Source organism: Pristis pectinata, chromosome 23 (genome assembly GCF_009764475.1).
Source record: "Pristis pectinata isolate sPriPec2 chromosome 23, sPriPec2.1.pri, whole genome shotgun sequence".
NCBI classification, from domain to species: Eukaryota; Metazoa; Chordata; class Chondrichthyes; order Rhinopristiformes; family Pristidae; genus Pristis; species Pristis pectinata.
The window spans coordinates 10,835,694-10,847,949 of NC_067427.1; the positions used below are offsets into that span (position 1 = coordinate 10,835,694).

At 37.8% G+C, this 12,256-nt stretch overlaps 1 protein-coding gene across 2 annotated transcripts in view; it reads left to right on the forward strand.

Annotated features, from left to right (window-relative positions):
- setx (senataxin) overlaps nucleotides 1-12,256 on the forward strand; it is a 76,603-nt gene that overhangs the window by 48,622 nt on the left and 15,725 nt on the right. For both annotated transcript variants that reach the window (XM_052037068.1, XM_052037069.1), the window contains 7 exons: nucleotides 68-176; nucleotides 1,981-2,145; nucleotides 2,697-2,929; nucleotides 4,062-4,214; nucleotides 7,310-7,466; nucleotides 7,966-8,067; nucleotides 8,561-8,673. In XM_052037068.1, the coding sequence (XP_051893028.1) occupies nucleotides 68-176; nucleotides 1,981-2,145; nucleotides 2,697-2,929; nucleotides 4,062-4,214; nucleotides 7,310-7,466; nucleotides 7,966-8,067; nucleotides 8,561-8,673 (1,032 nt within the window). The remainder of the gene's footprint in view (nucleotides 1-67; nucleotides 177-1,980; nucleotides 2,146-2,696; nucleotides 2,930-4,061; nucleotides 4,215-7,309; nucleotides 7,467-7,965; nucleotides 8,068-8,560; nucleotides 8,674-12,256) is intronic.

Consider the following 12,256-nt stretch of genomic DNA (forward strand, 5'->3'; position numbering starts at 1 on the left):
TTGGCAAATATAATTAGCAATAGAAATGTTTTTAATCGTAAACCTAAATAGCATTTCTTTTATATAGCTAGCTCAGAAATTGATGGAATCCAAGCAGACAAATAAAATGATTCACAACTCTCTGATGCTGAAGAACTACTGTGTAGAGGGCAGAGTAAACCGGGCAGAATTTCAAGGTGAGAACAAGCAAAGCTTATACATACTCCAAATCCCCAAAACTGCTTTTCCTTCTCCAAAGTAACAATCTGATGTGGAGCAAAAGTGAACGTTACTGAACATTAATATGATGTTTCACACAAAGACTAATGCTTCAGTGCATTTGGTCCAGAGCTGGAGTCCTATTCTATAGTAGAGTAAACTGGGACTTTCTTCTGAAACTGTTGGTCTTGTACTCTGAATTTATGTTACAAATTTGTCAATGATTTGAAGTAAAACTGCGGTGCTGCAATAGCCCATTGTGCAGGTAGATCTCTGAATCAACTCAAATTTGACCTGTATATCTGCAATTTTTTTTATATAAACTTGTTTGCCTCAAATTGTTCCTCATTTTTGTAACCATTATAATTAACCCAAAACTAAGTTTCTTTTAACTATTGATTTTTATTTTAACCATAATTACCCTTTCTCACTACTTATTTTAGTACTACTAAGTTTAGTTTCTGATTTTAATCTCTCCTGCAAGGCTGGGTTTCTATTTAAAGAGATCAATATCGGTTGAAGTCCTTAGTGACCCTACCTGAGCCCCAATGGGTTGAGTTTGGGTGAAGTGTCAAAAAATTAATCCTCACGCTTTGGTAAGATCAAATTGGCTGGGCCAGCTCTTTATAAATAAACTCAGACGTTGCCATATTGCTCAGTGTAACTACAGTGAACGTATCTGAAAGCATACTAGAGACTGCAGGGAACAAACTGAGTAACAATCCCTTTAAGAAGTGGTGAACACATTGCAGGGACTGGATCATGAGTCTAGGCCCAGAAGTAGAGCCTGAGCCCAAGAATGGGAGCAATTGCAGCAGAATCTCTGGGTAACAGGCTGATTGTAAGGTAGAAGAGTGAAATCCAGCCTGAAGGAACAGACTCTGAGCCCCTGATTGAAGAAACTGAGGTCTGGGCCCAGACATCAGCTTGGCAATAGAGGAGATTGAGAGAAGCTTTAATAGTCACTGTAGTAAATGTAAAGGGAATTATTAAGATATTGGTCAAATTGAAGAACTGATGGTGCAAGTGATTCTTTTCACCACAACAGTAACCTCCTTGTAGGTATCTTCTCCACAGCTCTGGTACCAAATGCACTTTCAGTACTTGGGTATTAGCTGCATCTTTCCCCACTCCCAGACAACATCTTGGTAAATATCCTCTGCACTTTCTCCAGAACAACTATATCCTTCCTATTGGATGTTGACCAAAACTGCAAACGGTATTCCAAGTGTGGTCTAACCAGTGTTCGTGAAGTTGCAGCATAACTTCCCAAACTTTTATCTTTTATGCCCTGACTTAGGAAAGCAAGCATGCCCTGTGCCGCCTTCACCACCTGATCTACTGGTGTTGCCACTATGGACTTAAACCCCAAGGTCCCTCTGTTCATCAACATTCCTTGGCACCCTACCATCTACTGTATATGTCTTATCCCTATTTGACTTCCCTGCTTCATTTCAGCTGATATAATACAGATTGAGGATATAGTGGTTTAAGGTTCCAGCTACTAGAGAGACTCTTTCCCCTGCTTGCAGGGTTTAGGCTGAGGGTAAGGGCAGCATAGCAAATTTACTCAATACATTCCTATTGAAGGTGAATTTGTTGCTGGTAATCCAGTTGCTTTGAATCTGGAGTCAGTTTGGGAACAACGGCCATTGAGATTTCAATTTCAACCTAATTGCGAAGAAAATGGCAAAATGAAACTTTTTTTCTTATCTTGTCAGCACAATATTTATGTTCAGTATTTTATTCACTACTAGTCAACCAATTTTTATGTTTACTCAGCTTCACTACAGGACCACGAACTTGAGAAACAACTGTACCCAAAGGAAGATGATGTTGTTTTTCTCTGGCTGCCCCAACGTCACAATTACTACATGCAAGACGAAAGTGAAATGAATGGTGTAATTCCACATATAGCACATGTCTCAAGAACATCGCGTTTCTCGGGTGAGACCAGGTGTACAGTGAATGCCTTGTGTAGGAAATTTAAATATTATGTTCCTTTTTTAACAGAAATCATTGAAGAATTTTAAGTGCCTTGAATGTCTAGTACTAACAAATTAAACATTCCACTGTTTGTCATAGTTGTACAGCATAAAAACATGCCCTTCAGCTCTCCACGTCCATGCTGATCATTTTGTCCATCTAAACTAATCCCATTTGCCCCCATTACAACCATTTCCTTCTATGCCTTACGTATTTAAGTGTAGATTTATGTTGCTTCACTTTTTTGTTTAGTTTGTCATTTGGCATGTAGAAGCACTTTAGTGATTAGAGTAAAGGGTTTGAATTATATGATACTGAATTAAACCATCCATCCAGATGCTCTTCTTCCAGATGAATTTGAAGAAACATGATTCTTCAGCAGCACCCAAAGAGAAATCATAAATGATATGCTGGATATTCATATAACACCAGCACTAGGTGCTGCCACACATGCCTAGGAAGGTAGAATGCAGTTAAATTAGTAACTTTCTCCTGATTTCCTTTTTGAACAGGACGAGATTCACAGACAACTCTTTACCTTACAATCCATACACGAGGAAATGTCAGTGCTATAGAAAACCAGCCAGTGAGGTGCGATGTAATTGGATCCATTGTGACAACCATACGACAGTTCAAAGGATTGCTTTCTCTGGCCAAGACTCTTCTGATCAGGCCAATTCTTTCTGCCCATTCCTCATTCTTTTTTGAGCGAGACATCATGGAGAATACAAAGTGGAGTAATGCTGTAAGAGAAATTGTTATATATCTTGTATTTTGCAAAATGTGATTATTAAATTAACAGATATGAATTGTAACTTTATTCTAAATCTTTGCAACTTCATTCTTAAGCATTTACTTTTGTAATGTTGGATGACTTGTGCAGTTTAAATCAGTGCAAATTTGCGTGAAATTTGCTAAATCTATAAACCTCTATAAAAGCTGCATTTTGAATTGCTCTGCTACTTCCAATGAAGACATCTATTCAATGAAAATGACAGAAGTCTAGTTTATGCAGAAATTTTCCATGCAAGAATTTTTTAAATAAAAGCAAAACAATAACTTCAGTGCATTTGTAAACTGCATGTGATGAGGGACGCAGGTGAAGAATATCATGAATGGATGGGGCTGAATGTGAGTCGGCTGCTGAGATCTGGCACTGGGGCATAGGGTTGATGACAACCTGGCCTCTGGTCTTTTGATGTGAGTACTGAGCCACCAAAAATACCTTGTTGAGGAGAAAATAACTGCTCTTTTCTCATTCTATTGACTGTGCTGCACAAGTTCAAGCTGCAACTGCTTTGGTTTAAAAAAAAGATGCAACATTTAAGAATTAAGATGCTTTTGTTGAAAATGCAAATTTTGAGATTGTGTATCTAAGAGTGTACATTTTAATAAAGGATAATGCAAGATCTGAATGAGAACATTTTAAAACTATTTTTTATTTGTGTAAAGTGAATGTAAAATGTAAAGCTTTGCAGGTCAGTTTAGTATGTTCAATATTCTGCTTGGGTCAGTTGCTCCTACAGAAGTATTAAAACATTTCATAAAATCATTAGTAGAAGTGGAATTATTTCATTGTGTTTGATTGTAGTGGAGATTCAGCTGAAGAGAGTGGAGCAGAGTAATGCAATTTGTGTGAAGCTAAACTAGATGATGATTAACGTTATTTACTTTCAAATGATTTGCTGATTGTATCCTGCACAAACATCATTAACATCTCCCTTCTCTGTATGTCTGCCCTGAAAAGAAATGCATGTCACCATTGCTTTAGTTTAACAGGACAAAGGCAAATATATAGCATGATGGTAAATTATTTGTGTTTTTAATGGATTTCTACTTAAATGTGGCCACTCACTATTTTACTTTTTCCTGTGCAGAATGATTACAATGTGTGTCAGCAGAAAGCAATTAACATGGCAATGTCAATGGTTAAACAGCCAAGAATTCCCAAAGTCTGTCTCATCCAAGGGCCACCTGGAACAGGAAAATCGAAAACCATTGTTGGGCTCCTGCATCGTTTGCTTAATAAGGTACCACTATAGATGAAATGTGGTTTGGTAATTCTGAGCTAAGAGTTGTTTTTAATTGAACAGTCAGAATGGGGAATATTCACCTTTTAATGGTTGGAAGGTATGTTAGTCCAAACCCTTGGAACTGGGATCTATTTGGTGATCAGGCCATAATAAAATCAGGGAAAAGAAATAAATCTAATATTGCTTTTATGCTTTTCTCATTTGGAATTCATTTATATTACCCAACGTTGCTTAGCTGGGAAGACTAGTGGATGATCTGTCCATTGGCCTTTCCCTGTATCATTTGCTGTTGATTTGTGGAAAACTTTTAAGAGAGCCCTAAAGGGACAGGCTCCTTCGCCCATAGAGGAAATAGGTTTTCCCTTCCAGTACTTCCTTTGATTGACAAGATTAGTTCCTTGCTGTGGAGTATCATGGCATGGTTCTTGCCTGGTTTAACCACTCCTTCAGGTAATAATGGACATTAAGCATTAATAAAATGGCCACATATATGTTCTTTATTATAATCCATTCAGGGCAGATGGGTGCCATTTGATGCACAGTCCAAATGGTCCCTAAGGAGGTCAATGGTGAGCTTCCTGCTTGAGCCACAGCAGTCCATATGGTGAAGAAACTCCAATACTGTAAGATTAGGGAGCGCCAGGGTTTGAGTAAGGGGCACTGAAGGAGTGGTGTTATATTTCCGAAGAGAGAATGATGAGTGAATTTGTGGTTCCCATGCATTTGTTGCCTTAACCTCCACCACCTAGATGGTTGTGAGGTGTTGTTGAAGAAGACGTAATGGCCGTGTACTTTCGGTTTGGTACACTGCACGTAAAATGCAACAGTGGTGAAAAGAATGAATGTTGAGGCTGCTGGGTGGGATGCCAATCAAGCAGTTTGCTTTGATCTGAATGATACGGAGTTCCTTGGATGATAATGGATTTGAATATTCTATCACTTTCCTGGTTTGTGTCTTGCGAATGATGGAAAATCTTTGGGAAGTGGGAGTGAGTCATACTGTAAATTAGATACCCAGACACTGTCTTGAATTTGTAGCCACAGTGTTTCTGTGGAAGGTCCAGTTCACTTTCTGGTCATTGGCAACTCTCAGGAAGTTGATCACTGTCATGGAGGAGAGTTAGAGTCTTGTTGGATGGCCATTTGTTGGAACTTGTACAGCTCAAATATTACTTGACACTTAGCCCTAGATTGAATTTTGGCATGGGTTATGAATGAATTTGAATGTTATCCAATTCTTGATAAGCTCGTTGTTGAAGGAACTAAAGATGTTAAAGCTTAGAATCCTAGCCTGAGGAACATTACCACCATTATTCTGAGACTGAGATGGCTGGCTGTCAACAAGCACAACCATCTTACAGTGCAACTCACATCATTGGTGAGTATACCCTCTGCTACCCATGGATTTCAGCTTTACTAGGACCCCTTGGTGCCAAAAATAGTTAAATCGTGTCTGGCCATGATGGATAGTTAAGCTGGGAATTTGACTTTGACCATTTTTGGACCAAGAATGTAATGAGGGCAGGTTATTGCTGGGTAATTAACGTCTGTTGATGGCTCTGTCAATGACATCCTCCAACACTTTGTAGAAGGATAAACTGTTAATAATTGGCTGAATTGGATTGCCCTGTTTTGTTTTCTCGACAGGATGTACCTTGGTAACTTTTGATGATGCCAGTGTTGTAGCTAACTGCTAGGACAGCTTACCTGGAGCACACACAATTCAACAGATCACCCAGCATTTATTTTGAGACCCCAAGTCTCAGCTGTATCCAGTGTGACCAGATGTTCCTTACCTTGTGGAATGAATTGGCTGAAGATTAGGGTGACCCCCTCAGGAGGAGGCTCAGATGAAACAGCTGCTAGGTACTAATGGGTGAAGGTGCTTGCAGGCTTCAGACTTGTCTGTTGCATTCAGTCTGTGATCTGCTGTCTTTGAAGATGGGTGTGTCATGGAGCCAGTGCCATCTATTAGCTAGCTGATTAATTATCACCATTCATGAATTCAAGTGGCATGACTGCAGAGCTCTGATCAGGTTCCTCATGTGGGTTTCCTTAGCTCTGTCAATGGTATGCTACTTCTGTTGCTTGCCATGCATGTAATCTTGTGTAACAGCTTGGCATCTCACTTTTAGATATACCTGGTGCAGGTCTTAGCATGCTGTTCTACTCTCATTGACCTTCATGGTTTAATGATAGTGAGATGTATGTCTTATCATGGGATTGCAAGCAATGATAGAGTCTGATTATCTGCTGCTGATGGCCCATAATACCTTATAGGATGCCTAATTTTGAGGAGTTAGATCTCTCGAAATCTGTCTCATTTGATGTGGAGAGTGTTATCTGTGTGATGACAAGAATTTATTTCAAGAATTTTGCAGTGGTCACTCATGTCATTGCTTTCATGAGCAGATGTACCTTTTTGGCAAATAAATAGAGAAGAATGAGGTCAATAGGTTTTTCCGTCATGTTGGTTTGCAGTCTGTCACAGACCCAGTCTAGCAGTTACATCCTTCAGGAGTCTGCCAGCCCAGTTATTGATAGGATGACTTTTCCATATATGATTAAGTTTTTCACTAGAGCATATTCTGCACCCTCCCTACTCTTGGCGTTTCTTCCAAGTGACGTTCATCTTGGAGAAATGTCAGTTCATCAGCTGAGTGAGGATGACAAGTGGTATTCTGCATTTCTTGCCGATGTTTGACCCGATGCTTTGACACATTGTGAGGTCTGGAGTAAACTTCCAGGGCTATTTCCTGGAGAAAACTTCCAGAATTACTCCCTTCTGACCAAATGCCATTGCTGCTACTACTACTGGTAGTGGAATAGAAGACACCCACAGACTGGGATAAAAGTCTAATTATCTTGTTCATTTCAGATGTCACTTGACTCTTTGAGGCATCTTTCCTAATTCTGACTCAAGTTAGAGAGGAGGACTTCCATAATTGTGTCGTTGTTGTGTCTGAATCTGGTGTCTAGGTTGATGTCAGATGGGTCACCCAGGTTTATCCTGAACCTACTGACACAACCAAGTAGCACGCTAGACCATTTCAGAATTTGTTCTCATGCTGCTTTATCCATTCCAAACCTAGGATCAAGAAAATGTTAAACCATCTTACAGTAGGAACACGAGAACTAAACACGCAAGGATTCTTGTATGTGCTCCATCAAATGCAGCCATTGATGACCTCATGAAAAAAATCATTATTGACTTTAAGTTGAAATGCAAAAATATGAAGAATTGCTTAGGTATACAATTTTCTCTTTTTTTATATTTAACTTTGTAGAACTGAATCACTAAAGCACCATTAAAATTTGGAAATGATCAGCAAAAATTGAATTAGACTTAAATATGGTTCTGTGAATGAATGATGTTAATAGTATTTGTACATGGCATTTACACCTGTTATAAGACGGTGAATCCTGTATCTCACCATGAGCATTGCCATGGGTAGTAACCTTTCTCCTCCCTGGTGTACACATTTGTTTTTTCCTCCAAAATAATAGCTAATGTAAAAATTAATTCTGCACAGAGATAAATGTTAAATCGCTTTTCTGATCAACAGAATAACTGATTCCAACTCAATTATTTGGAGCTGTGTATTTTAAAGCATGATTGTGTTAAAGGCAGGTAACCCTTTTAAATATGTCTTGGTGCTCTGCTTATGATTTGTATGCTTGGTACCATGTAATTCCTCAAAAAATACTGCCTTCAATTTGTTAATTATTCAGTCATTTTTCTTTTCAGGAAATTGTGGAGATGTGAATCTGGTAAGACTAGGTACTGAAAAAGCCATCTCACCTGATGTTATGGGATTCAGTTTGGATTATCAAGTCAATCATAGAATGAGTAAGTACTTTCTATCCGAAATTAAGAGGCCTAATGGTTAAAAGCTATTATTGAGGTTTATATCGTGTAATGGGGAAAAGTCTGAGATCAAATTAATAAGCAATTAGAAATTACTTTGAGGAGGTACTTCAAGGTAAACCATGAAAAATTTATTTTCTTTCTATCATAGAAATGGGGAAAGAAAATTACTGTACTTGTGTACCTTTATTTTGTGTTGAATGAGCTGGGCATGAAAGAAAATTGTACTTGTGTGGATGGTGTCATATTAATTTTGATTGTTCTCAATTTTTGAATGAATTTTAATTCAGTGCAAACCTAAATCCTAACTGCACCATGAGGTAGCCTCCAGTGCACAGGTACATGTATCTGTGGTGCATGCAAAATTTTAACATTGACCAGTTTTTAAATGGTATATAGTATGTGAATTTAAACACCTTTAAACCTTGAGTTTTGCTGTATATTCTAACATGGTTACATGCGATTTTATGTGCAGAGAAGGAGCAAATTGATGCTGATCAGATAATTCATAGAGAAAAGGATTGGTTGGATAAGAAGCTGGATGAACTGGGGAAGCAATGTGCGATCATCAAAAAAGACAGTGAGCAAGTAAGTTCTAGAACATTTTGCTGCTGTTCTTGGGCAATAATGGCAAGGGGATACTGGATGAAAAGCTTATTTGGTGTATATTATGACAGAATATACAGAAGTGGTCATTACGTTGTACTCTTGGGTAATAGATGATCCTTAAGAGATTTCAACAACTGCAGTGATTGTTGATGTGTTAGTTTTTTTTTAAAAAATCTTAAAATAATGACTGAAGCATACAGTGATTATTGGACTAGCAATGGAATTTGAATTTTTAGATTGGATAATATCCACTGACATGAATGGACAAAGTATTTTCCTTCCACCTTTGTGACACACCTCACTTGAAAGTTGCTTCTGAGAAGTTGTTGAAATGAGATGGGGTACCCGAGCAGTCATCCACTCTTTAATTTCCTGACATAACTGTACTGTAGCTTTAAGCATTTGCTTCGGTTCCATTTGGTTACTCTTTTTTTCTGTTTTACTATTTTCCTCAGCCCCAAATTTAACACGTGTCTATTAAGCATAGGTGGTTGAATGTGGCAGATCATGAATTCACCATCATTGCACATCAGTAGTGTTAGTGGATTTTTTGGTAGTTAAACCTCAACAATTTGTGTTGTTTATCTGATAGGACTTGTCAATGTTCAGTTTTACTACCAAGGTTTTTTTTTCTCCTTGATACACAACCATTGCCAAAATCATGTAGGTTGCTTTCTGTCACCTTTGTTTTTAGTGAATATGTATTTTATCTTTTAGTTTTGGCATCCTGTTCTAAGGAGGGATATTCTTGAATTGAAGCTTGAATCCTGGGGTGAAGGGTAGGTTAGGATTATACTCATTAGAGTTTAGAAGAATGAGAATAAGTCTTGTGAAAATAATATTTTGACAGTCAATGCTGAGAGAGTATTTTGCCTTGTGGATAAATCTAGAACCAGGGGATGTAGATGCAGAATAAGGAGTTGCCATTTTAAGTCAGGGTTGAGAAGAAACTTCTTTGAGAATTCTGAATCATTGGAATTATTTTCACAAGAGAGCACTGGAGGTTGAGTCCTTGATTAAAGGCCAAGATAGATAAATATTTGGACTATCGAGGAATCAAGGTTATGTGGAACAGGCAAAACAATCAAGCTTAAAGCAAGGATCAGATCAGTATTAATTTCATTGAATGGTGGGGCAAGCATGAGGAGCCATATGGTTTACTCTTATTTCTTGGATAGTCCATTGTGGCTGCGAGATCCTGAGAGGTTAATTTGTTAATTAATAATTTCTTTCTATCAGTTTAAGATTTAATGGCAGTTATGGAACTTTGAAAGAAACACTGTCAGTGTGAACCTTATTATTGGGCAATTAGAAGATGGGCAAAGTATTGTCACATTTGAATGTGAAAAGATCCAAATTCCAATTCATTTATTTCAAAACTTCCTTAGCTCTTTGGTTAGTTAGTACAATGTAGTTACAGTCTCTTTCTGCACTGTTGTCATAAAGGTAGCAATTTCTCCTTCAAATCTTTAAGCATTTAAGAAAACCTTGATGTTCTGTGTTATTCTGATGTTTCACGTCCTGAATTAAAGACCACCACAATTATATAACCAGAATTTGTAATAACCAGAATTTCAATCTAGCTACAACAAATACAGTTTTTATATAACTTAAAATGTTAGTTAGACTCAGTTGTACCAATTGTAATTTGGATTAATACCTTATTAACCAAACATAAAACAAGTAAAATAAAATCGCCAAAGCCCAGTGAAATGGTCAGGTTTATTAGGCAATTTCCATTTGACCCCAAAAGTACTAAATATAACCAAATAAAATTGATTTCTAAATCTGAAATCTAAAGATTGAAATAATGAGGAATAAACTGTGTTCAGCTCCCTGGTATTGCAATTCTATGATAGGAAATGCTAAATTCATTGGAGGAATAAGTACATTTATCTGTGCTCGTACCTATAATTTCACCCCATTATTATTTTGATTTTCTGTGAAGAAAGATATTGATTCATATTATGTCACCAATACTTCAAAAGATATACAATGGAGTCTGGGGTCCCAGACAGAGCAGCAGATGAAAAGGCTTACTTGGAGATTACAGGATAAAGGATTAAAGAGACAAAGGTTTAGGAAGGCCGTCCAGAATTTGGGGACTTGACAATGGTTAAACAATCAAATTAGCATAGTGCAAGAAAACTTTGAGAGGAGCACAGAACTCGAGTGTTGTAGGAAGGTACAGGTGATTGAGACCATGGTAGGAGTTGGAAAAAAAGATTGAGAATTTTAAAATCAAGTTGTCACATTACCTGATAACAATTGAAATGAACTTTTTTTGTCTGCACTCCATCAACACAATGTTGAAATTCTTTCATTATTACGTTCCATGCTTTAACATTTTATTGCAGTTCTCAGCTGTGTTGCTGTACTGCCATAGTTGTTGAAGCAAAGTTATCTATCAGTGGATTCTGAGTTTCTAATTTGATCAATTTGTTCATGTGTCGCTTGTGGAATGGGGAAAGGAAGTACTTTAGATCATCAGATTAGTGAATATATATCATCAAAGATAACTTGTACAATACTTGTTGATAATTGGTACTGTATCCTTATTCATGAGCATAGAACATAGAAGAGTACAGCATAAGAACAGGCCCTTTGGTCTACAATGTCTTCTGTGCATCATGCCAAATTAAACTAATCCCTTCTGCCTGCACATGACCCATATCCCTCCATTCCCTGCATATTCATGTGCCTATCTAAAAGCCACTTGAACACCACTATTGTATCTGCTTCCATTACCACCCCTGGCAGTGCATTCCAGGCATCTACCACTCTGTCTATATTTAAAAATAAAACAACCTGCCCCACACGTCCCCTTGAAACTTTCCCCTCTCACCTTAAAGATATACTCTCTAGTATTGGATATTTCAACTCTGGGGAAAAAGATGTTGGCTGTTTACCCTATCTGTGCCTCTCATAATTTTATTAACTTTTATCAGGTTTCCCCTCAGCCTCCAATGCTCCAGAGAACACAATCCAAGTTTGTCTAACCTCTCCCTCTAATCCAGACAGCATCCTGGTAAACCTCTTTTGAACCCTCTCCAAAGCCTCCATATTCTTCCTGTAATGGGGCAACCAGAACTACATGCGATACTCCAAGGTCGACCTAACCAAAATTTGACTTCCTGACACTTGTACTCCATGTCCTTAGCGATGAAGACAAGCACAGCATATGCCTTCTTTACCACTCTATCTACTTGCTTGCTACTTTCAGGGAGATATAGACTTGTACCCTAAGATCCCTCTGTACATCAGTGCTATTAAGGGTCCTGCCCTTAACTGTATACTTTCCCCTTGCATTTGACCTCCCAAAGTGCAACATCACACAGTTGTCCGGATTAAACTCCATCTGCCATTTCTCCACCCATATCTGTAACTGATCTATATCCTGTTGTATGCTTTGATCTCTTCCATTGTTGGCAACTCCACCAATTTTTGTTTCGTCTGCAAATGGTGTTTGTATTTCATAATTCTAGAATGTCAATTTATCTGAATTCATGTTTCAAAAGAATGATATCTTTATTCACAAATTAGGTTTACTGTAAAGTCATTA